Source organism: Gouania willdenowi, chromosome 10 (assembly GCF_900634775.1).
Source record: "Gouania willdenowi chromosome 10, fGouWil2.1, whole genome shotgun sequence".
NCBI classification, from domain to species: Eukaryota; Metazoa; Chordata; class Actinopteri; order Blenniiformes; family Gobiesocidae; genus Gouania; species Gouania willdenowi.
Window position 1 is genome coordinate 39,626,951 of NC_041053.1, and position 24,272 is coordinate 39,651,222.

The following is a 24,272-nucleotide window of genomic DNA, read 5'->3' on the forward strand; positions in this document are numbered from 1 at the left end:
AAAAACACACACCAAAAGAACTGAAAATATAAAATGCATGACAAAAATACACACAATGATTCACAACACACATATCAACAACAAAATCACACAAAACAACAAAAAAGACACAAACCTTTGTTGTTTGCTGTGTTAATGCTCAGATTGGTCATTATTCTGAATGCTGACATGGATGTTAATAAAGTTTTTCATCTTTAACGTAGAATTTGTGCATTTTTGTGGACAAAGTGTGAGTGAAGCGTTCACTCTGCATTAGACTGAGGTCATAAATCCTCTAATGCAGCACTTAGTGGTACATGCTGAGTTTGTCCTCAGATCAGTGCAGATTTATGGTCCAACATCAGGTTCAGTCCAATTACGCATCAAAAGAAGACTGTGCTCAAATCCCACTGAGACGCTAATCTGGGATTATCAAGGATTTGAATCCATGAGAAGAAGAAAACTTTTACAGCCTCAAGATTTTGAATGAGTTTAGAAAGTGTGGTGTGTGATTCTGCTCTTACACTATTTAAGTTGGTGCATTATGTTCTCTAACAGTAGAACAAACAGGGCTTTATTACGCTTTATAGAGGGTAAGAAGTGGAAGAAACCGTCAGTGTCTAAAAACCAAGGATGCGTACAGTCTTAGTTGGTGGTCCGCATTCTGTCCACGGTTGTCCAACTGCTGGTGCACGTCTCTATTGTTCTCCTGCACAATGAAGAAACTTCTAAACCATCAGCAGGAATGAACAAGATTCAAAGTGTCCAGTTAGTGCAGTAATGCCACTGGTTCTCAACCTTTTCAGACCGAAACCGCCAAAATAAAGGTTCCAGAGAGCGGGGACCCCCACTGTAGCTGAATGTGGTTGAAACACAGACATGAAAATTGTAGAACAGTCATGTGGAGACCAGGACCATCTATAAGGCGGGAATTAAAGGGGAGAGATTTTTGGGGTCCATCCATAAAGTCAGTAAACTGATGGTCCATTGTTCTATGAATCTGTGATAACCACATTTATTTATAATATCCACTGTTATCCAGGAACGTTTATTATTATTTGTGCCATAGTAGATGTAAATCCTTGTTTTAATCAGAAATAAAAAAGGGTTTTAAAGGTTTTTGTCACTTTAAATTGGCAAATAACGGGCATGAAAAATTGTGAATGTGGTTAAAAATGCATTAAAAAGGAGCAAAATATGGCAAGAATAAATTGACAAAATTAAGTTGAGGTGATCGGGAAACATGTTTTTTTTTAAAAATTTCAGCCCATTTTTGGTTACTTTTACCCTTTTTCTTCACTACTCCAAAACTTTCCATATTTTAACCTATTTCATCACTTTTTCTAGGACATATTTTTGCTCCTTTTATTGTATTTTGCTACATTATTCCCATTTCTTGCCTCTTCTACATCAGATTCAATGCCTTTCCTGCACATTCTTATCCACTTTCAAGACATTTTCAGCACTTTTATAAACCTTTCCACCACTTTTCCACCTAATGCTGCATATGCTGACCCATTTGTCACTTTTTAACCTGTTTTCACCATATTTCATGCTTATTTTTTTGCCACTTCAACGATTTTGTCATGGCCATGATTTGCACAGTTTAAACAATTTGTTCCCACAACCCTCCTCCCCTCATTTCTGCCACTTTTAAGCCAATATTGACACTTTGAACACTTTTTATCACTTTTTCTGTCACTCTAATTTGCAACTTTTAACCAATTTCTGTGGTTTTCAAAATCCCAATTCATCAACTTTTCCCAAACCTTTTCCCACCACATGACTGTTCTTCAATGTTCATGTCAGTGCTCAACCACCTTCAGCTACAGTGGGGGTCCCCACTCTCTGGATCCTTTATTATGGGGGTCAGTGGGCTGAAAAGGTTGAGAACCACCGCCTTACGGTCCAGCTTCCAGAAAAACATCAGAATTCCCAGACAAACTATGAACAGCTAATGAGGTCAGAGGTCACCTCATCCTCTCATCATGTCCTACAGTTAACGTGTCGTTCTGTGATGTCACTGCAGTGAAAAATCAGAATGTGAATGGAGTGGAGTTGTGTGCGTTGCCAAGCGGCACTACGGCGCTGCCAGGAATCTGCACGGCTTTGTCTGCGCATCATGGGAGTCAAACCCATCACATCAACTTTTAAAGCCTCACTTAGCAGCCACTTCATTAGGTACAACATGAGCAGCAGCGTAACCACGAGATGAATGAAATCCTGAAGGATCCATAACTGAGCATCTGAAAGGAGAAAAAGTTCATTCTAGTGACTCGTCTTTTTCCCACAGTGCATCCTGGTGGTTTCCCCACGTGACCACACGCTAATGATAATTGAAAATAATAATAAACTATGATTATAAAATAAAATTAAAACTATGCAAGACCTGTATTTGGAAGGTGAAAACGTATTTGGCAATTCGACAATTGGCAAATATGACAACCTGTATTTGGATTTGTTGACAAGTTCTATAATACAGGAAAACAGATGCCTGACCTTGACCTTAAAAATGACCTTGAGCGAAGGTCAAGGTCACACGTTGAAAGGAATTGTTGCTCAATGGTACCAGTCTGAGCACTGTATCTCAATTTGTGGCCAAGTATGGGAAAATAAATATTTTTTTGTGATGTCATGAACTTTGACCCCTAACCGATCTTTTTACTGGAAGGTCGTACAGCTTTGGTCAACGAAATAAAATACTCCACTTGAGATGAACTTTTCATAAATGTAAGCATCAAACTTGTACAATAAATATTCATAGAGATATGGAAAATGTTGTTTTTTACACTTGATGCGACCTTGACCTTGACCTTGACCTGACATTATGGCTCCAAAAAAGGTCAACTGCACATCCTTGACATTGTCCCTATGAGATGACATACGTGTCATTAGTGCTGCATTAATAGCCTAGGAGGAGTTACAGGACAAAAGAGTTTACAAAAGAACTCCTACAATTACAATGTATTTGGTCATTTTCAATTGCCAAATTAAATAAACATGTATTCATCCAATAAAGTATACAACAAGTGATAATCCTCACATATTTTTCATTTATTTCATTTATTTAATGAATGAAAATCTCTCAATTTCACAAAAACGCTGATGGTTTCAAAACTAGGGTTATTTTTATTTCCAACAAAGACCTCAGCACACTAAAAAGTACTTAAATACACCATGTAATAGAATATACAATACAGTAGATAAATAGCTATTCCAGATAAGATTTGATTTAAAAAAAACAAAACAACAATCACCAGTTTATTACATATTACACTTGTTTATGCTCATAAATCATGAATTTAGTGACTCAGAAAAGGTTTTTCATATCTTTGGTGATTTAAATTTATGACAGTGGGGCATATTTGTATATTTTGTATATATTATGACATTCTTAATCTTGTGAGTTTTTTCTTAAAAATGTCAGTTTTATTCTTAAAATTAGCTTTGTTTATTTCAGTTTGACCCTAAAATGCTCTCGTGTCAGCTGAAAACGTCTGGTACAAGATATTAATCAATCATTTTAAAACTGTCAATAGTGATAACGTGTATTCTCTCTAACACACAGTACAGACACATTTCTCGTCATTTTGGCTCAAACTACACCTTAAATTTGAGTTCTTCTTGCCAATTTGTATATTTTTGTCATTTTCAAGTGCTTTACACCTATTATTTATCCGTTCACTTTCTTCATATTTCAGCTGAACACTCTTTGTTAACACAAACATGTTTCATTTGACTGGATAAACCAGTTTGAAACAATTGAAACAGGGAGAATAAGTAGTGATTTATGAGTGAAAATGGGAACGTGTGACATACGATGCCTGTTTTCAGCAGAAACTCATGCTTGTTTTTTCTTTGGGTGGGGTGTGTGACTGTTTTTTTGTTTTTTTCACACACAGGCTGAAAAAGTATGAAAAACATCAGGAAACAGACTCTACGCTCCACAGGGGGGGGGGCTGTGTGTGTGTGTGTGTGTGTGTGTGTGTGTGTGGTGTGTGTGTGGTGTGTGTGGTGTGTGTGTGTGTGTGTGTGTGTGGTTGTGTGTGTGTGTGTGTGTGTGTGTGTGTGTGTTGGATTCAGACTAGCCACTTATTCCCACGATTCAGAAGTCTTTTTCACCCCCAGTTTTCTTTTCCCTGCTGTTGAAATAAGAAAAACCGACTAAAGAACACAAAGAAAGCTCTTTTTTTTTTTTTTTTTACACAACACTGGAGGGTTTTCAACATGAGGGTGAAAAATGGGAATGGTTTCAGCTCATTCCATCCTGAAACATGTCCATTAACCTGTGCTATAGGACAGGGGGTCGCCAGATGCCTTCAAGAATGTTTTCTGAACAATTTGAACCAATTTGTGTTCATTTTTTTACCATTTTTCTGCAGCTACACCAAACTCACCATATTTTAACCTATTTTCATCACTTTTTCTTGCCATATTTTTGCACCTTTTAGTGTATTTTTGCTACATTCCTCCCATTTCTGACACTTCTACATCACATTTCAATTCCTTTTCTGCACTTTTTTCCAATTTCAAGACATGTTCAGCACTTATAAACCATTTCCACCACTTTTCCACCTAATGTCGCATATGTTGACACATTATTGTCACTTTTAACCTCTTTTCACCATATTTCATGCTGACTTTTGCCAATTTAACTACATTCACAATTTGTCATTCCCATTATTTGCCAGTTTAAACTAATTATTCCTCATTTTTAAATTACATTATACCCCGCCCCCCATTTCTGCCAATACAATATTGACACTTAGAACCTTTTTTTAAATTTTTTTTTTACCACTTTTTTGTCTCTAATTTGCAACGTTCTTACCAATATCTGTTTTTTAAAAATCCCATTTCACCACCTTTTGCACCATTTTTGGTCACTTTTAACCCGTTTTATTTCTGATTAAAATAAGGATTTACATCTATGATTATATAATATGGTGCAAATAATAATAAACGTTCCTGGATAACAGTAGATATTATTCAGATGAATAAATAAATGTGGTTATCATCATTTTGTTGACTTTATGGACGGACCCCAAAAATCTCTCCTCTTTATTCTCGGAAGTCAAAGTCCCACACATCAAAGCAATCAACAGACGCCTCTGAAGAAGACTGGCAGTTGACAGTTGAAACATGTCAGGAGATCAAAGTGAATTTCCTAAAAAACTGAATAAATGAAACCATAACATATTATGGCTGTAATGTGTTGGACCTTCCCATAGAAAGGTGTGCAGTGTCTCTCTCTCTTAATAGCAGTGATTATGTTTTCTTTACCTCAAAGGGAATTCACGTAATGACCGTACACTAGCTCATCATTCTCCTTCAATGATTAGAAACTCTTTCTTTATAACGTTATTCAGGACAATGAGCTGCCGAGGTGGAGCCAGACGTCCTGAGCTGAAGTGATAAGTAGGTGCAGATCATTGAGTTTAATTATAGAAGTAGAAACTATTAGTTTCAACTGGCAAACAATGAGCATGACAATTTGTGAGTGTTGTTAAGTTTGAAATATGGTGAGTGATGGAACAACACTGATCTACAGTAACATCCATAAATCTACTGGATGCAGGTCATGTGTAAACAGGCTGGTTTGTTAAAGGCGTCGCCCCCTGGCTCTGTTTCTGATGAGCTCACGTCCTTTATTCAGCGTGTCTCACATGGGACTGAGTGGACAATGACATGACGTCGCCTGGTCTTTGTTTAGCCTACAATGATCCAGAAACATCCTCGGACTGTTCACAATTCACCAAGCAGGCTCCAGTTGTTTTGATCCACAATATGTATTTATATTTTTGTCTTTTCTGCACATTTTTTTCACTTTAAATACATGTTCAGCACTTATAAACCCTTTCCACCACTTTCACACCTAATGTCACATATGTTGAACCTTTATTGTCACTTTTAACCTCTTTTCACCATATTTCACGCTTATTTTAACCAATTTCTGTGGTTTTTAAAATCTTTTCCACCATTTGTGTGACCAATGGGTCACTTTTAACCCATTTTATTTCTGATTCAAACAATGATTTACATGGCTCAAATAAAAATAAACTTCCTGGATAAACTACTTGGATAATTGCCATATTTTTGCACCTTTTGACGCAATTTTTTCTACATTACTCCCATGTCTGCCACTTCTCCGTCAAATTTCAATGAATTTTCTGCGCATTTTACCACTTTCAAGATATTTTGGCACTCATAAAACCCTTTCCACCACATGTCACATATGTTGACATATTATTGTCACTTTTAACCCATTTTGATTCTGATTAAAACAAGGATTTACATCTTCAGATGACTATATACTATGGCACAAATAATAATAAACTTCCTGGATAACAGTGTATAATAATCAGATGAATAAATAAATGTGGTTATCACAGATTCATAGAACAATTTACCATAATTTTGCTGACTTTATGGACTTTATTCCCCTTATAGATGGATCTGTCTCCACATGACTGTGTAGAAATCCCAAAGCAGGCTCCAGTTGGTTTGATCTATATATATATATACAGGTATATATATATTTAATTAATATTTTTTGTAAACATGTGGGTACATGAGCATCAACACACAGACACCTTCACATTCTGCAAGATGAAACAGCTTCATAGATACAAAAAGAGGATAGGAGGAGGATGAGGAGGAGGATGAGGAGGAAGGTCAACGGGAAGCGTTGGGAGTCTCTCATTCGAACACAGATCCCTCTTTGGGTGGAAGACCCTCAGCTCGTCTCCACTGCTCGTTCCGTAACTTGAACCAGTTCTGAAATGAGACGAAGAAGAAAAACCAGAGGTGTTAGAAACCAGTGGTGCTGACGTAGTGATGACGTTATGCTTTCAGAGAAGCTTCACAAACAAAAGAAATCAAAGATCCATGGGTTAGATTACCTGTTGGACGAGGAGAACCCTGACATACGTGTTGTTAATTTACAGACTGGAGCAGGAAAAGGGTTCAGCATTAGCATGACTAGTACAGTGCCCGTCGGAAGTTATGTATTCATATAGGAGTTAACAATTATGGGCATAATAATAACAACATACTCTGTAGCATTATAAAGGGCTATATTTGCAGGTGCAAAGTAAAATAGCGTGTTCAATTTCCCTGGTTTAATTCTGTGGGACATGCGCATGATGAATGTGTTATTTTTCTGTAATGTATGTTTTTTTGAGTCATTATGAGCATTTTTTTGTATAATTATTGTTTTTTCTTGTCTTAAATAGTGTGATTCTGGAGTCATTTTGTTTCTTTTTTTAGTGTAGTTTTTTGCATTTCTGTATTTTTTTGTATAAATATTTAGTTTTGTGTTTTTTGAGTCATTTTCATATTTTTGCTGTAGTTTGGTGTGTGTGTGTGTGTGTGTGTGTGTGTGTGTGTGTGTGTGTGTGTGTGTGTGTGTGTGTGTGTGTGTGTGTGTGTGTGTGCGTGTGCGTGTGCGTGTGTGTGTGCACCAGTCCATCCACGTGTACCTGCCTAACTTTCACTAAACGTATCTATTTTCAGTTGTTATATGTAGTGGCAGGTGTGACGTGAGAGAAGCTGCAGTAATCAGTGACCTTCAGGTTGTAGAACCATCTACGTAACATGTAAACACTTAGATCTGACTGTAACATTACAGTCACTACCACCCTATGGACGGGTGTCGTGACACAGACTGTAACCCAACTAAACGGTGGTCCATTAGACACTCACACACTTACATACCTGCACACATGTCACGTAGACGGTGATCGATAATGAAGCACATCTGATCAACGTGTGTGTGTGTGTGTGTGTGTGTGTGTGTGTGTGTGTGTGTGTGTGTGTGTGTGTGTGTGAGACTCTCTACCACAGCAGCCATTGCCGTCAATAAGTTCTGGGTGAGGTCTCAATAGCGTACGGTCAAACTAACATGAAAATAAACATTTTGAAACATCATCACCAACTAAAGAACAGTAAAAAATGAAATAGATATAGATGGTGCGCTCGCGCCCCCTCACTCCCTGAGGTCAAAAGCTGAATAAGTTTCACTTGCCGTGTCGTTCAGAAGTGAAATAAAATGAAATTAAACATTTGGAAATGACCAAATTACTCCAAAATAACAGATGCACAAACTCGGGGTGTTTGGAAGCTGTTGACAAAGTTTCAGGTCGAACAGGCACCGCGTTGGGGAGATATTTGCTCCACACACACACACACGCACGCATGCACGCACGCACGCACACACACACACACACACACACACACACACACACACACACACACACACACACACACACACACACACACACACACAGACTTTTTTTGCTTTTATAGATAGTTAAAAGTAATATAAAGCTCAGTGAACAGAAAGTGTTCAAACGGATAAATAACAGGAATATGGTCATTTTTTAAAGCAGTGAAGTAGAGCTGGGGGGTGAAATCTATAATCGGTTCTAATGGTTTTACAGTATATGACGGTATTTTCTACTGGTTAAAAGAGGAATTACTGCAGCAGATTGACTTAAGATTGTCTATTATACTGTCATGATGAGTGAATATTGTAGAATAAGTAAACAATAAGAATATTATAATAGTTTTATATTTAATAATAATATTACAATATACAAATATACAAAAACATAACTGAAAATTATACAAAGTAACACCAAAGATCAGGAAATAAAAAAAAGGTTTTTCTATGTGCAAATTTTTTTTTCTAAAAAAATTTATTTATCTTTACTTTATTTTTCATATTATAATAATTAATCTATTGTTCTTATAATTTATTCCTAATTTGTCATTTGTAATTTTCCTTTTAAAATTGTATTTAATTCATTTTGGGTTTTTTTTAATCCTTATCTATTATTATTATTATTATTATTATTATTATTATTATTATTATTATTATTATTATTATTATTATTATTATTATTATTATTCATTTAACTCAAGTTCAAGCTTTGTTTTAAATGAAATATAATTATTATTATATATTATTATCCAAATTAAATAAAAATCCTTTAAAAAATGGAAAAAGAATCAAATATATTTTGTTGATCGTATATAAATAGCAGTGTATGCACAGATTATTAAAAAAAAATATTAATTAATGTCAATAAACAATAAAAGTTTATTATAATGAACTGGGATTTTGCTTTTAATTCACAACAGAAATGCATAAATGACATGCATCAGATATGAAATAAGGATTTGTGTGACATAAAGAGCAGCAGAAACATTTAACCAGTGTTATGAATAAGCTTTAACTGTAATAAACTGTGATTCTATTGAGTGAATAATGCTGCGATCCCATTGGCTGATTCACAGCGACAGAAATAACCCCAAGCTTCAGTTTCATCAAAGGAAACCACAAATATTTCCTCCTAAGTGGAAATAAAGTTCAACAACTGTAGACATTTAATGTAAAACCACTGAGGATGATGACTCAGCAGGAAGCTGAGAAATGAACCATGACTCAGCACATTGCACTACAAGGCTCTAGAGATTCATATGATGTAATGTGAGGGAAAAACTTTAATTTTCACCAAATAAACAATGTGTGAAAGAAACTTTTTCAACAATGCTCCTCATCTTTGGTTAAACTGTACTTTTATTCTGAAAAATGTTCGTTTTTATGTGCGGCCGCCAAAGTAAACACACAAAATGACTCCAAAATCACACAAAACAAGAGCAAAAACACACAAAATGACAACCAAAATACACAAAATGATAATAAGACAAACAACACAAAAACAAACACGTGAAAGAAAAATATACAAAATCAAAACTAAATTGCACAAAAATACACAAAATAACTCCAAAAACACACAAAAGTATAAAAACACAATAACAGAATGTTCAAAATGACACGAACACAAACAAAACAGCAACAAAAATGCACAAAATAAAAACATATATGAAAGCAAAATATACAAAATCAAAACAAAAATGTACAAAATGGCTAAAAAGATTACACAAAAAAACTCCAAAAACATACATAGACATAATGTGAATATACACAACAACAAAAATACACTAAATGACACTAAAGAAAAACAGAAATGCACACAATGACTCCAACAACAAATGAAATGACAAAAATACACAGAACAAAAACACGTATGAAAAAAAATATACAAAATCAAAACAAAAATGTACAAAATAGCAAAAGAAATTACACATAAAAAAACCCTATAAAAACACACAATGAGGGTATGTACAAAAAGACAACAAAATGACACTAAAAACAAACAATAACAAAGAACAACAACAAAAACACTTTAACTAAATAAATCAAATCAAATTTTATTTAATTTTATTTAAAAACACAAAAATCTAAATCAATATGACAAAGAAAATACACAATATAACCCCAAAAACATGTTCGTACTGCACATGCTTGTGTGTGTGTGTGTGTGTGTGTGTGTGTGTGTGATCACATGATTACACAAAACGTCACATGAATACGTTGGTGTGTAAAGGTTGTAAATGTGAAACAGGGAGCGGTTGGTGAGGCGTGTCAGCAGCCACGAGCTTTGTTAACAACACAAAACACACACACACACACACACACACACGCACACACACACACACACGCACACCTTTGTAAACAGTGAACAGAAACATAGAGCAGCTCTGTGAACACACACTGTGTTAAAGTGAATATTAACACCACTGTCTGAAGTTCTGACAAATAAAACTAGTGCTGGGCAATATATCGTGATTCCAGATATATCGAGTCTTTTATTTTGGCGATAAAGATATATCTATATTTTTTTTTCACTTGTTTTTATTTACACAAACACACAGTACACATCATACGTAAGTATTTTATTTTATTAATAGACTACAGTCAAACATGTATATATGTATATATATATATTTTATTTATTTTTTAACTTATTTTGTATTAAAATACTCGTTTTAGGAGTCGCTGCTATTAGTTACTTCTCAGAACATCATATAAAGCACAGTTAGACAATCACAAGCCACACTACAGAGCTCACTCACACGTGCTGTCCCTTAGAGGAGAAAAAGCCACAAATGAACATATTGTGCGGCTGTTTGTTAATAATAAATGTGCCTGTGTGGCATTTTGCATCAGCAAATTTAACCCAGATTTGTCTTTCTGGTCAGAATTTGAGTTAAAAAATCTAGATTTATGTATATTGTATATCGCCATTTTGATATAAAATATAATTTATGACTTTTGGTTCAAATCACCCAGCCCTAAGTAGTAAAACCAAAGAGAAAACCACTCAGTGACGCCTCACAGAAGTGAGAAAAACAACAACAGAACATTTTACTGTAAGAACAGCTTAAAGCATTATATCAGACATGGCCAACTGGTGGCCCGCAGCCCACATGCGGCCCTCAGTCCAATTCTGTGCGGCCCCAAAAAACAAATAGACAAATAACTCCAAAAACAAACAAAACGGCAACAAAAATACACAAAGTGGCAACAAATTAGGGCTTTTAATCGTGATCACAATCAAACAAACCTCATCGCCGGCAATATTTACATTTAAAAATACGGACTCTGCACTCCGTAATAATGTATTTATTCAGTTAGCTTTGGTACATTTGAAATTCTTGGGTGAATTTTATTTATTTATTTAGTATAATTCTTATTTAAAGCTTCATTTTGTACTGAAAAACTAACTGTACACATGTTAACATGTTAAATAACTGTGATTACAATATTGATAAAAAATAAGCGTGCTTGTCATTTTGGCCATAATCGTGCAGCTCTACATCAAATATACACAAAATGACACAAAGAACAACAACAAACATGACAACAACAAAAAATGCACAAATAACTGCCAGGTTTTATTTGTTTGGCTTAACGTCCATTAAAATTGTGCAGGCAGGAAAACAACAGAATATAAGGAGGAATAAATGCATTTAAAACACTAACGTATGAGGATTGATTAACCCTCCTATTATTATTGGGGTTGATTTGACCCCATTTAATGTTTATCATTCAAAATATAATAGTTGACTTTGTTTTGTTTTTTGTTTTTTTTGCTTCAGGCAATATTATCATGAGAACATTCCCAGAACATCTGAATGAGTGTGTGTGTGTGTGTGTGTGTGTGTGTGTGTGTGTGTGTGTGTGTGTGTGTGTGTGTGTGTGTGTGTGTGTGTGTGTGTGTGTGTGTGTGTGTGTGTGTGTGTCCTACCCGCACTGTGGAGGGCGGGGCTGTTCCTGTAAGAACATTGGTAGTTCATGCAAACTAATATTCTCTCTCTCTCTCTCTCCCTCTCTCTCTCTCTCTCTCTCTCTCTCTCTCTCTCTCTCTCTCTCTCTCTCTCTCTCTCTCTCTCTCTCTCTCTCTCTCTCTCTCTCTCAAATGTTTACTGTCGATACGGTTTTGGAACAGCTCTTTCACAGTAAAAGTGACGTAGAGGAGAATGTGTCCGAAACTTCATAGTGAATAAACCCAAAAATATGGTAAAAAAAAAACAAAAAAATGGAAATAAAAATAAGAAAATGTATATGTTTATGAGAGGAAGATGCACTAACTCTATAACTGAAAGTAGATTTTTGAATTTTTTTTTTAAATTAAAACAACAAATAATCTTAATCAATTGTACATAATCAACTATAAATCTAGTTAAACTAAAATGCTGAAAAAAACATGATCAAAAACTAATTCTAGAAAAAATATGTCTTTGCCAGAAATTCTGTTTCTTTACACTTATTTACAAAATGAGATTCTTTAAAATGTGTGTTTTCACTGATTCTTTCCATCATTATGATTTATAGATGAACTTGAGCCAAACAGTTTGAGAACCACTGCTTTAGAAAACAGGTCAAAGTTTTATTATCAAAAGCTTATTTATGGATTCAACAAATAAATAAAGTGTCTGACACAAAATATCCCCAAGTTTAAAATGTGTTAGTGATATTTAAGGATTGTAGGAGGATTAAAACTGTAATCAGTGAAGAAGACGTACAACATGCTGCAGAACAACACGTGCAGATAGTTTCGATGACCCAGTGGTAGAACTGGTTGATGTGGTCTGACTGGAAATATCTGCAAACTGTGGGTGAAACATCTGCCTCGTGATCAGACATTTGCGTTGAGAAGGATATTTACCTCTGTCTGAACCCAAACCCACACTCTGACGGGTCTCTCTCTGTGTTCTTATCAACGCTGTGAGGCTTCACATCTGGACGTGACAGATGCTGAACAGAAGGCCAGAGACATTCCTCAGATAGAGGAGTGTCTGCATGCATCTCACTTTCTACCATTACAGGCTGTTCCTCCTCCTGTTTGTTCAACTTGTTTACGAGATACATGTGATCACAGAAATATCATTAGTTCATAGAATAATTAATGCATTAATGCAAGAAATAAATACACAGTTTGTTTTCACTTTGTATATTTGTATTTGTATCATCCTTTTGTCTATTTTTCTGTAATTTATGTGTATTTGGACTAATATGTGTTTCTTAATATTTCCCTTTCCTTTTGTGTATTTTCTCTTATTTTAGTTTTTTGTCAGATTTTCCATTATATTGTTTTTTGTCATTTTGTATGACTTTCTGTTATTTTGTAATTTTTTTATTTTTAGTAATTATATTATATATATATATATATATATATATATATATATATATATATATATATATTAATTAATTATAGTCTCTTATTTTTTTGTCATTTTGAATTTTTTTTTTTCTTATTTCGTGCATTTTTATCATCCTCTTATGTATTGAAAATAGATTTGTGTGTTTTTGCTGTTGTTTTAAGATATTTTTTTCAATTTTTTGAGTTTTTGTTGTCATTTTGTAGATGTTTCTCTTATTGTATTGTGTATTTTTCTGTAGTTTATATATAATATAACATTATTAATAAAAAGGGAAAAAGGAAAAAACCCAACAAATCCAAATATGTATGTATTCAAAATATATTTGTTGATTTTTGCTGTTGTTTTAAGTATTTTTCTTATTGATTTGTATTTCTATTTTATATGTCGCACATGAGCAGAAATGCCTCTATTTTCTGTTAAAATGACTGTAGGTTAGTTTTGTTACTTTATTTATCAAAAAATGAAAGCTATGTTAATATTTGGCCTCAAATGTCACTTTATCCCAAACGAGCCTTGAAAAAACTTACTGAAATGTGCAAAATTCTTCCAGAAATACAAATTTTTAAGCACAATCCCAGGAAATCTGACCAAATCTTTACATTTTTGCTAGATTTGACCTTATTTAGTTAAGACAATTCATAAAACTGTGCTGTAAAAATAATTGTGTTCATTGTTAATAATTCTTCAATAGCTGCAATATTTCCTTCATTTCAGGTTTAAACAAGACAACAACAAAAAAAAACATAATTAAGCAGTTAAAACCTTTTTAAACTGCTAGAATATTGGGATTTCTCCAAAAAGTACTTACAAATGTTGCAATTCTGTCTTTATTTAAGGTCTTAGACCAGGATGAAAAGCCTATTAGTGTAAAAATATACTTTAAATCTGGGAGAAAAGGTGGCAACTCGTTTGTCGAAAATACTTTTATAACAATAGAGACAGGAAACTAGATTCTAATGTGACTTCCTGACCACAAGAAAACGTAGAGACGAATCATCTGCTGCCAAAATTCTTATTCATCAACATCAACCTGTTCTGCTCCACGTCACAGATACACAACAGTGATTCAGTTCCATTAAAGTCTTTGGAATCTGACAGCAAACAGAGAACTGGACTGAACAGTGCACGTCATATACTGTATGACTGATTGAATATTTTTGGCAGATCCAACTTAGTCATTAAAACTCACACGTTGTCAGAAATACTATTGAGGGGGGGCACATGCAGTCCAATTTTGTGCAGCACCAAACACAAATGACAAATTCCTCCAAAAACCAACAAAACGGCAACAAAGATACATCAAAAATATACACAAAATTGCACAAAAGGACAAAACATACAAAACTTTCCTTCAAAAACAGACAAAAGCACCACTGAAATACACAAAACAACTCTCAAAACAGAGAAAACAACGCAAAATTATAACAAAAACAGACTAAATGACAGAAATTGTACCTTAAAAAAAACACCACACACTTTCTTCAGAAACACACAAGCCACACATGGCTACAAGTATTTAGAAAAAATAACAAGAAAAACACACAAAATGAGACACAAATTACACAAAAGAACAAAAAACTAAACAAATGTCTTTCAAAAACTCACAAGATGACTAAAAGTAGTCACAAAAATAACAAGAATAACACACTAAACGACCACGCACCACTAATGACACGTCATATCATAGGGGCAACGTCAGCTATGTGCAGTCGACCGTTTTTGGAGCCAAAACTGTCCAAATCTCTACAAATATTTATCGTATAAATTCGATGCTCATCTCAAGTGGAGTATTTTATTTTGTTGGACCGAAGCTGTACGACCTACCAGTAAAAAGATCGCTTAGGGTCAAAGTTCATGACATCACAAAAAAAAAATTTAAAATACTTTTTTCCCTATTACTTTGCCACTGGAACCATTGAACAACATTTTTTTTTCGATGTGTGATTTTGACCTTCACTCAAGGTCATATTTAAGGTCAAGAACAAAGTGACACCTCAATGCTATCAGGAGGACAAAGCTCAGCCAAAACAACAACAAAAAAACCTTTTCCCTAAAACTTGGCCATAAATTGAGATACAGGCGCTCAGACTGGTACCATTGAACAACATTTCCATTCAATGTGTGACCCTGACCTTCGCTTAAGGTCAATGTCAGTCTTCCGTTTTTCCTGCATTGTTACTTTCAATTTAATTAGTAAAAAGAACAAACTTGTCAACAAATCCACATACAGGTTGTAATTTTTGCCATTTTCAAACTTCCAGATACGTATTTGCCTTTAGCGAATACAGGTCTTGCCTAGTTTTCCTTGTTTTTGTGGCTCTACACTTACTTACTACACAAACTGCTGCTGTGATGAAGGAAGAGCAGAGTTTTTTGCACATTTTACAGATTCAACAGAAGCTGTGATCAGCACTGACTAATGACCACTCAGCACCGAAGCACTCACACACACACACACACACACACTTTATTTACGCTCAGAAACTATTGTAGAAAGCACTAATGTATCGACCCAAACAGGTTCACTTTCAACTTGAACTAACCATACACTGAGGAAATGTGACTTTGATGGATAATTTGGAGACATTTTATTCAGAATAAATGTAAAAGGCAGAAAGAATAATTACACTTGTGTCAAACTCAAAACCCGGGGACCAAATCTGGCCCTTAAGAGCCTCCAGTTTGTCCCACAGGAGACAGTACAAACGAGAAAACATTCATTATTGTGTAAATTACCAAATAATGAATTTGTTGCTATCTCAAAGTCACAAATGTAATGAAACTCCACAATGTTTTTAGAGTCTGGCAAGTTTCATTTGTTTATATCACAGGAATGCAGTCATTTTTAGATAATAATTAAGTTTTTCAATAAATCGTGCAATTTCTCACAAATAATTGCACAAAAATTGGTTACAAAACTAGGGAATGATAACGTGATTATCCTGCAGGGACTGATATTGAAAACGAAGGCACAATGATGTTAAATGATTTATGAGTTTGAAACTCCTGGATTATTGTTGTTGTTCACTGCTGAAGAAAAAGTAATTTATTCATGAAACACTGATGATGTAAACACACTCTATCCTGCACGATGAGGAAGCTGCAGCATTATTTTTAAACACTGAAACTAACAGTTACAGTTACAGTTACTTCATCTTGTCGCCTGAAAAAAAATGCCATGTCATGGTTGGTGTGACATGAAACAGCTGCTGCTCAGACAGATGTGGAGAAGTTGAACAGCTGCATGTCAAATGTTCTTTATATATCTGTAAACAATGAAGTAAAAATCCTCTTTTTTTAACTGAATAATTGTGGTTTTAATCACGTGCTGTGGTTGTTTTTGTATTGATTATTTTGTTCTGTGTGACAGATGTTTAACCTGATAGAGAAGTGTTAGAAACCAAATAAATAACAACTAATAACCATATTATTCCCATGATGTTGTGGGATTAGATTTATGTTTGACAAAGTAAAACTATAGAATATGGTTGTTTGAGAATGTGTGTTTTAATTTTAAAAAGTATATGATACATTGAAAAATTTTTTATTTTTAATCAGTAATTTATTTTTATTTATTTTCTTATCAATTACTAGACATTTCAGGTGACCTCATTTAAATTCCAGACCCCAAGGTGGTACACACACTATAATAAAATACAAATTTCAGCAACTTAATCTTAAATAATAGAAAATACAGAAGGGCAATAGTTTAAATCATATTATACTCTATCACAATATATAGATTTTATCATGTTTATGTTATTGTATAGATTATATATATATATATTTGCTGTCCTAGGCATTTACGTACTAACGATATATGATTTAAACTGGTTTACGTTGTTAGAAATGAAATAAATACAACAACAAACAACTAATAACCATCATCTATCCATGTAAATTAAAAGAAAACTGCAGTGGGATTTTCGTTAAAGGTGAAAAAAATTATCGATTAAAGTTGAAAATAATCGGTTATGGATAACTCATATCGTGCATCGACAAGAAAGAAAAAAACATCCATGGTTCTAAAGTAGTTTTAAATAGAGTATAATAATAATAATAATAATAATAATAATAATAATAATAATAATAATAATAATAATAATAATAATAATAATAATAATAATAATAATAATAATAATAATAATCTCACCTCGGTCTCCTCCTCGGTCAGTCCACACTCTGCAGCCACTAACATCAGGGTGATTCCGTCCGGATGTTTACTGACGTTAGTGAAGTTAAACTCCAGAGTTTTAATCTGAAGATCCGACAGTTTAGACCAAGGATCCGAGTCAGAAGACATGATATATGTCTATGTTCAGCCTGGGTCTGCTCGGTTAGAGGACAGGAGCGTTCACTGTGAGGTCTAGTGTGTGTGTGTGTGTGTGTGTGTGTGTGTGTGTGTGTTTTATACTACGACTGTCAACAGAGCTGGAGGACACGCCCCCTACCAGCAGCACGAGGAGAGAGAGAGAGAGAGAGAGAGAGAGAGAGAGAGAGGTCATTCTGTATATATTTATATATTTGCTAATTTTGTGCACTTTGGTGTTTGTTTCGTTGTATTTTGGAGTCATTTTGTGTATTTTTCTGTGTGTTCTTAAAGCTGATATCCGGAGTTTCTGAGAAATCTATGTTTATTAGGGGTGTAACGATGCACAAAAATCATGTACTTCGGTTTTGAGGTCACGGTTCGGTTCATTTTCGGTACAGTATGAAACAAAATGCAAAACATAAATTTGCTTGTTGTTTATTCGAAACTTTTGTGAACCAACAATGTATTTAACATGATGCAGAATATGAAAATAAAGTTTAAAAAAATACAATACTTGTAAAGTGCTGCCTGGTAATAATAATCTCGATCCTCACAGCTTGTTAACAGCTTTTATTCGCTGCTATAAAGACTCCGATGGCAGTTGTTGTTTACACTAAGGACGTTTTCTTTCTTGTCACAGCGATATTCGCACTCCGGTGGCGCCGTTTCATGTGAGTTAGCATGTTCGTGGTGTTCCCTGAAACATACCCGATCTCAGCTGAACAATGTCAGCACACTGCCCTCGTTTTATCCACGCCGAAGTGTTCCCAAGCAGGAGGCTTTAGCGACAGGGGAGGGTCCTCCAGCGCTGGTTTCTAGCTAGCGTTAGCCATGACGTACACAGGCTGCAGTCGTTACTACTTGGCACATGTAGCTGCAGGCGGAAGTAAACGCAAGCAACTTCCGTTCCGGGAACTCACCCGTGCACAACCCTGTACCCTGTCCTGTACTGAAACGGTTCAATACAAATACATGTATTGTTACACCTTTAATGTTTATGTATAATTCTTTTGAAATGCGTAAAAATCCCTAACTAGTCTTTTACTATGGTAAAAGACCTTTTTTGGAGCCAAAATGTCAAGGTCAAGGTTGCGTCAAGTGTCAAAACCCAAAATTTTTGATATCATGACGTCACAAAAATAACAAAAAAATACTTTTTCCCTATAATTTGGCCACAAATTTAGATACAGTACTCAGACTGGTACCATTGAACAACATTTCCTTTCAATGTGTGACCTTGACCTTCGCTCAGGGTCATATTCAAGGTCAAGGCCAGTCTTCTGTTTTTCCTACATTACATAGCTTGTCAACAAATTCAGATACAGGTTGACATTTTTGCCAATTTTCAGTTGCCAAATACGTATTTGCCTTGTGAATACAGGTTTGTGTATTTTTCTCTGTGTTTTTAATGCATGTTTAGTGATTATTATGGTCATTTAATCTATGTATTTACAGTATGTATCTATGTATTTTTCTGTTTAGTGTGTTTTTGATTTATCCTGACAGATTTAGATCTCTGAATTCTGGCTTTATTAGAAATATAGGTTAATATTTAAACCTTCCACATAAACAGTAGAAGGCGACAAGAGAGAAGAACATAAAATAAGAGAAATCAAAAATAAAAGGTAAAAACACGCATCTTAAAGACATTAATACCATTAATTGTTAGAATTTACATTTATTTATCACATCACTGAGGCACTAATCGATAAGAATCCTGTAGTTTTTCTTAAACCAATGATGAATATCCATTACTACTGTTTTCTGCTGTTGAAATGAATTAATTACTTTTGTTTTATTCTGGTTAAAAAGGAATAAACTGGAGTTTGTCCATATTTTCATATGCTTAGCACACTTTCTCCTGCCTACTCACTCTCCCATAACATCTTTCTCTGTCTGATTTATATCTTTGTAATAAACGCACGTCTTAATTGACTGGAAAGTTATTCAAACTGGAAAAGTCCCAGTGCAGCCACATACAGTAAGTGTAAGTGTAAGGCTGCTAATGCTAATGCTAACCTAATTCTGGTTTAAATATTTTAAAAAAGAAAAGTTATTTACTATCTTAATAGTTCTGATTTATTTATTTTTCCTTATTTCCTATTTGTGTTTTAATTAATCTTGACTTAATCTATTCTATCACGATTCAAATGAGGTTAATTCAGCCTGAATATTGAACTCAATTTGTGTAAATTAATCCAAACTTTGACATCTAGGTTTAGTTCAATTCTGATCATTATTTACAACACAGAATAAGATTTAGTGTTTCTAATCTAATCTTAATTTGAACAAGCTCAATTAAGAGTGCTATTTAATTTATTATCTGAGCTTGAATCGCTTTTTTTCAAACCCACGACGACAACGACGACTAACCAGCAAAGCAGCGTCTGTCAGAGGCCAATGAGATAAGAGGGTTGAGTAAACAAAGATAAGTTCATCTGAGGCTAAAAATATCTGAGGTGTTGCTTTTTATTTCCACTCAGTGCTGCAGAAAGTCTGAGGTAGGTTAGCGATGCTAGGTTAGCGATGCTAGGCTAACAACTAGCTTAAAATCAGGCCCGTGTTTATTAGAAATCCAATTCACAATGTAGGCTTTGTTTTCGTGTATAGAAAACCTAAAATCTGGTTAAAATCAGGTGTCGATCAGGGTAGCGTCTAAAACATGCAGGGCAGGGGCTCTCCAGGACCACCCTTGGCCACCCCTCATTGATGTACCAGTAATTATTTTAAAAACAATAGAATCTGAAAACAAATTAATCAGATTTTTAGTTCAAAGGAAGTAAAAAAAAAGCACATTTGAACGAGACAAACTCTATTTACATCTTATTACATTTGATGAAAAATCTAAATTAATCAATAAATATAAAACTGTCAATAACAGCAGGACGTAGTGGGATTGTCCTAAATATTCTTACGGTTGGGGTTTAATTTCCCTAAAAATTAATTTTTTAGACACTGCTTAAAATAAAATGTGCCTTTAAACCAGACATGGGCAACTGGAGGTCCGGGGGCCACATGCGGCCCTCGGTCTAATGCTGCCAAAAAAATACCCAAAACACCAAAAATACTGAAAAAATTCCAAAAAGGCACATATTGACGATAAAAAAATAACACACAAGGATTAACAAAACACATATGACTCATAAAATACACAAAATATAAGCAAAAATTCCCAAAATGCCTCAAAAACACATGAAATTAATTAAAAAAAACACACAAAAAGACAAAGAACGAGAAAAAAGCCTTTGTTCTTTCCTGTGTTAATGCTCAGATTGGTCGTTATTCTTAATACTGACATAAATGTTGATAATGTGGCCTTCGAATCAGGCAATCACATTTTTGTGGCAACAGTTGCCCATCCCTGCTTTAAACGCTAACAGCTGCTGTCTTGCACACAGGTGACTGGTTATGATATTATCCTTAAATGTCCTCCTGTTTGGAGAATCTGTGCGTCAGAGTCGTAATACTGCATTGGTTCTATTTCTGGAAGCTGTTTTTCCAACTGTGGATATTGAGCATTGATTCTGAAGCTGTTTTTCAGTCTCTGATGGATCAGATCTCATTTATCTCTGAAGTGGAGTCTTATATTAGCTCAGATAGAGCCTCAGTGTCTCAGTGTCTCCACACACTAAAGGATGATGTTTCCACCAGGGAAACCTCTGCTATAAGGGAAGAAAACGGGAACCACTTTGCTTCTTGTCCTCCTTCAGAAATAGTAAATCCACAGAGTAGAGAGTGAGTTTCTATCAATAATAAATGTCTGAAACACACAGATCGCTGTGAGTCTTTGATCTTCATCTTTTAACCCCAGAGAAGCTCCAGGACCTGTTTCCATTGGAGAGGCGCAGAGTTTTTACGCCTGGTGATCAACACGTGGTCGTTACGTAACTTTTCTCCATTCTTAAAAAACTAAACACATCTGGAACCTGAGGGAAGGAAACATCTGCTCTCCACGGACACAAAGGTTCCTTCTTTCCTCAGGGGACGAGCTGGGGTCGCCACAGTTTGACACCATCAGTAACGCTAACCGCTAACGTTCAGTTCACACGCAATAAAACTACTAAAGTTACACGTGAAATAGTTAGCATTTTAATCTTTTTTGTTTTTTGTTCACATCAGAGGTTTACTCTAGTGTTATGGATTTTAATATGTATTGTAATAGATTAATGCCAAATATAATGCGGTTGGGGTCAAAGTTCATGGCTTCACAAAAAAAAACAAAAAAGAAAATCTTTTTTTTTCTATAACTTGGCCACAAACTGAGATACAGTGCTCAGATCGGTACCATTGAACAACATTTCCTTTCAATGTGTGACCTTGACCTTTGCTAAAGGTCACATTTAAGGTCAAGGTCAGTTTTGCCTTGTAAATACAGGTATTGTCTCGTTTTGTGTGTTTTTAAATGTTAAATGAACTGCGTAACTGGAAAAAGCCTTAAAGTGTAAATAAACCCCATGTTGAAAACATACAGAATATGATTAGGTATGAAGTATTGTAGTTTATTGATCTTACTCTTCACATTCTAGTTTAAGTCACATGTGTCAAACTCCAAATCCAGCCCTTTAGACCAGTGTTTCTCAAATAGGGGTACGTGTACCCCAGGGCGCTACAGGGGGTTCTTGAGAAAGGAAAACTAACAAATGAAAGCATTAAAAAATATGGGGTTTTATCATGTTTATTTTTAGTTAAAAATGATAATCACACTAAATATTATTAACAACTCACAAATTGACAACATAAACACACAAAATAAGAGTCAAATATACTGAATAATAATAAAAAAACAAAAAAAAACAAAATACACACAATGACATAAAGAAATACATAAAACGATGATAGAAATGATCATGATTAGACATGAACTGAAAATACAAAGGTCAGTGTTGGTCCCACATTAGGATGGAGATAAAAACTATACAAATAAATCTATTCAGGAGGAACTAAATACTGTTTTATTCACTTATTTACAAAATGAGATTCTTTAAAATGTGTGTTATTATTCATTCATTCCAACATTAGGATTTATAGTTGTTGCCGGGCAACCGGAATCAAAACGCCCTCACTTTGTTCTTCTTCTTCTTGTGTACACTCGTTAAAATCACTTCTCTATTAGCCATGAACGGATCGGGCTGAAATTTGGTAGCTATAATCTATGGATGTGTACGCATCGACGATCGGAGCCCAATTTTCGATTTGGAGCCCAGGGGCCCCCCTAGAACAAAAACAATGTATTTGCTAGTTAAATATTACAAAGGTTGGTGATACCAAATCATTGACACATACCAATATATAAATGGGGCCCATTACCCCGTACGTGTCATTGGTAATTTGATCATTAGATCAGAATGCAGTTTGGTATGAATACTCTATGAATGAATATGATGAGACGCTCAGAGCCCTTCTATTGAAACGGGGCCCAGGGGCCCACCCCCCATTTCCGGTCATTTCCAAATTTATGGGAACATAGTTGTGTGATATATTGTTTCAAAAGTTATTTAACAGATTACGATTATGCCTCGCACAATTCGATTAGAGGCCCGAAGGGCCCACCCCCGTTTAGGGCAATTTCTATTAAAGTCATTTTCTCATTTATTTGTGAGTCAAATATTGACAGTTGTTGGTACCGAATCATTGACACATACCAATATACGAATGGGGCCCATTACTCCATATGTGCCTGGGGGCCCCATTTTTCAAACGACTGCTCCTCCGTTAATGCTCGTTGAATTGGGCTGTAATGTGACATGGATATTCTATGAGCGGATGTCTAGAGCCTCTCTGAGACCTTTTTTGTACTCGGTGGAACCGAGTCATTTGACTTAATTCTCGGGAACGTGGTACGTGATATTCGGCGCAGAGACGTTCCAGTCGTAGTTGATCTGAACTTGTTTCACAGAATTCTGAGCAAAATGGCGTATTTGAACAAAGGAGGTGCCTGGATTCAAAGTAAGAGAATAGGGGTACTAGAGCCAAAAAAGACAGAGAACCTTTAGAGCATCTATTTCAGCCCACAGGAGAAAGTGAAAAAGACAGAAAAACATAAATCATTGTCTAAATGACCAAATAAATCAGTTGTAGAGCTCTCAGCTCTTCTATATACACACAGTCAATGAAACTCCACAATATTTGGAGGATCGCAATTTTCCCACGCTTTTATTACATGACTGCAGTCATTGTAAATCTCAAATTGTTCAAAGAACAACACTTTAGATTAGATGAGGCTGCAAACAGTGATCAAATGTGCCCAAAAGTCCTGAAAAACAGCCAATCTGGCAACACTGTGAGTGTGATGATAGAATTAACAGTTTAGTTTGTTTATTTTGCTAATGCTGGGGATGAGATGTCGTCATTTGCTTCTCTCACATGTTTAAAAAGGAGGATTGTTATAGTGAAGTTAAAGGAAACGACT

The 24,272-nt window shown here is 34.9% G+C and overlaps 1 protein-coding gene across 1 annotated transcript; it reads right to left on the reverse strand.

The window, feature by feature from the left end:
- Positions 1–6,479: 6,479 nt before the first annotated feature.
- On the reverse strand, positions 6,480–17,949 carry hopx (HOP homeobox). The gene is made up of 2 exons (XM_028460157.1): positions 17,705–17,949; positions 6,480–6,753 (listed from the first exon to the last, which is right to left on the reverse strand). The coding sequence occupies exons 1-2, from the start codon at positions 17,852–17,854 to the stop codon at positions 6,676–6,678; spliced, it is 228 nt and encodes a 75-aa protein (XP_028315958.1). The 5' UTR covers positions 17,855–17,949; the 3' UTR covers positions 6,480–6,675.
- Between the last annotated feature and the right edge of the window lie 6,323 nt (positions 17,950–24,272).

Bases quoted from the DNA above. Each gene is read 5' to 3' on its own strand.
- hopx (XM_028460157.1), bottom strand. From the start codon at position 17,854: ATGTCTTCTGACTCGGATCCTTGGTCTAAACTGTCGGATCTTCAGATT. The intron at 6,754-17,704 runs GTGAGATTATTA...GTCTCATTTCAG, and splicing joins TGACCGAGGAGGAGACCGAG to AACTGGTTCAAGTTACGGAA.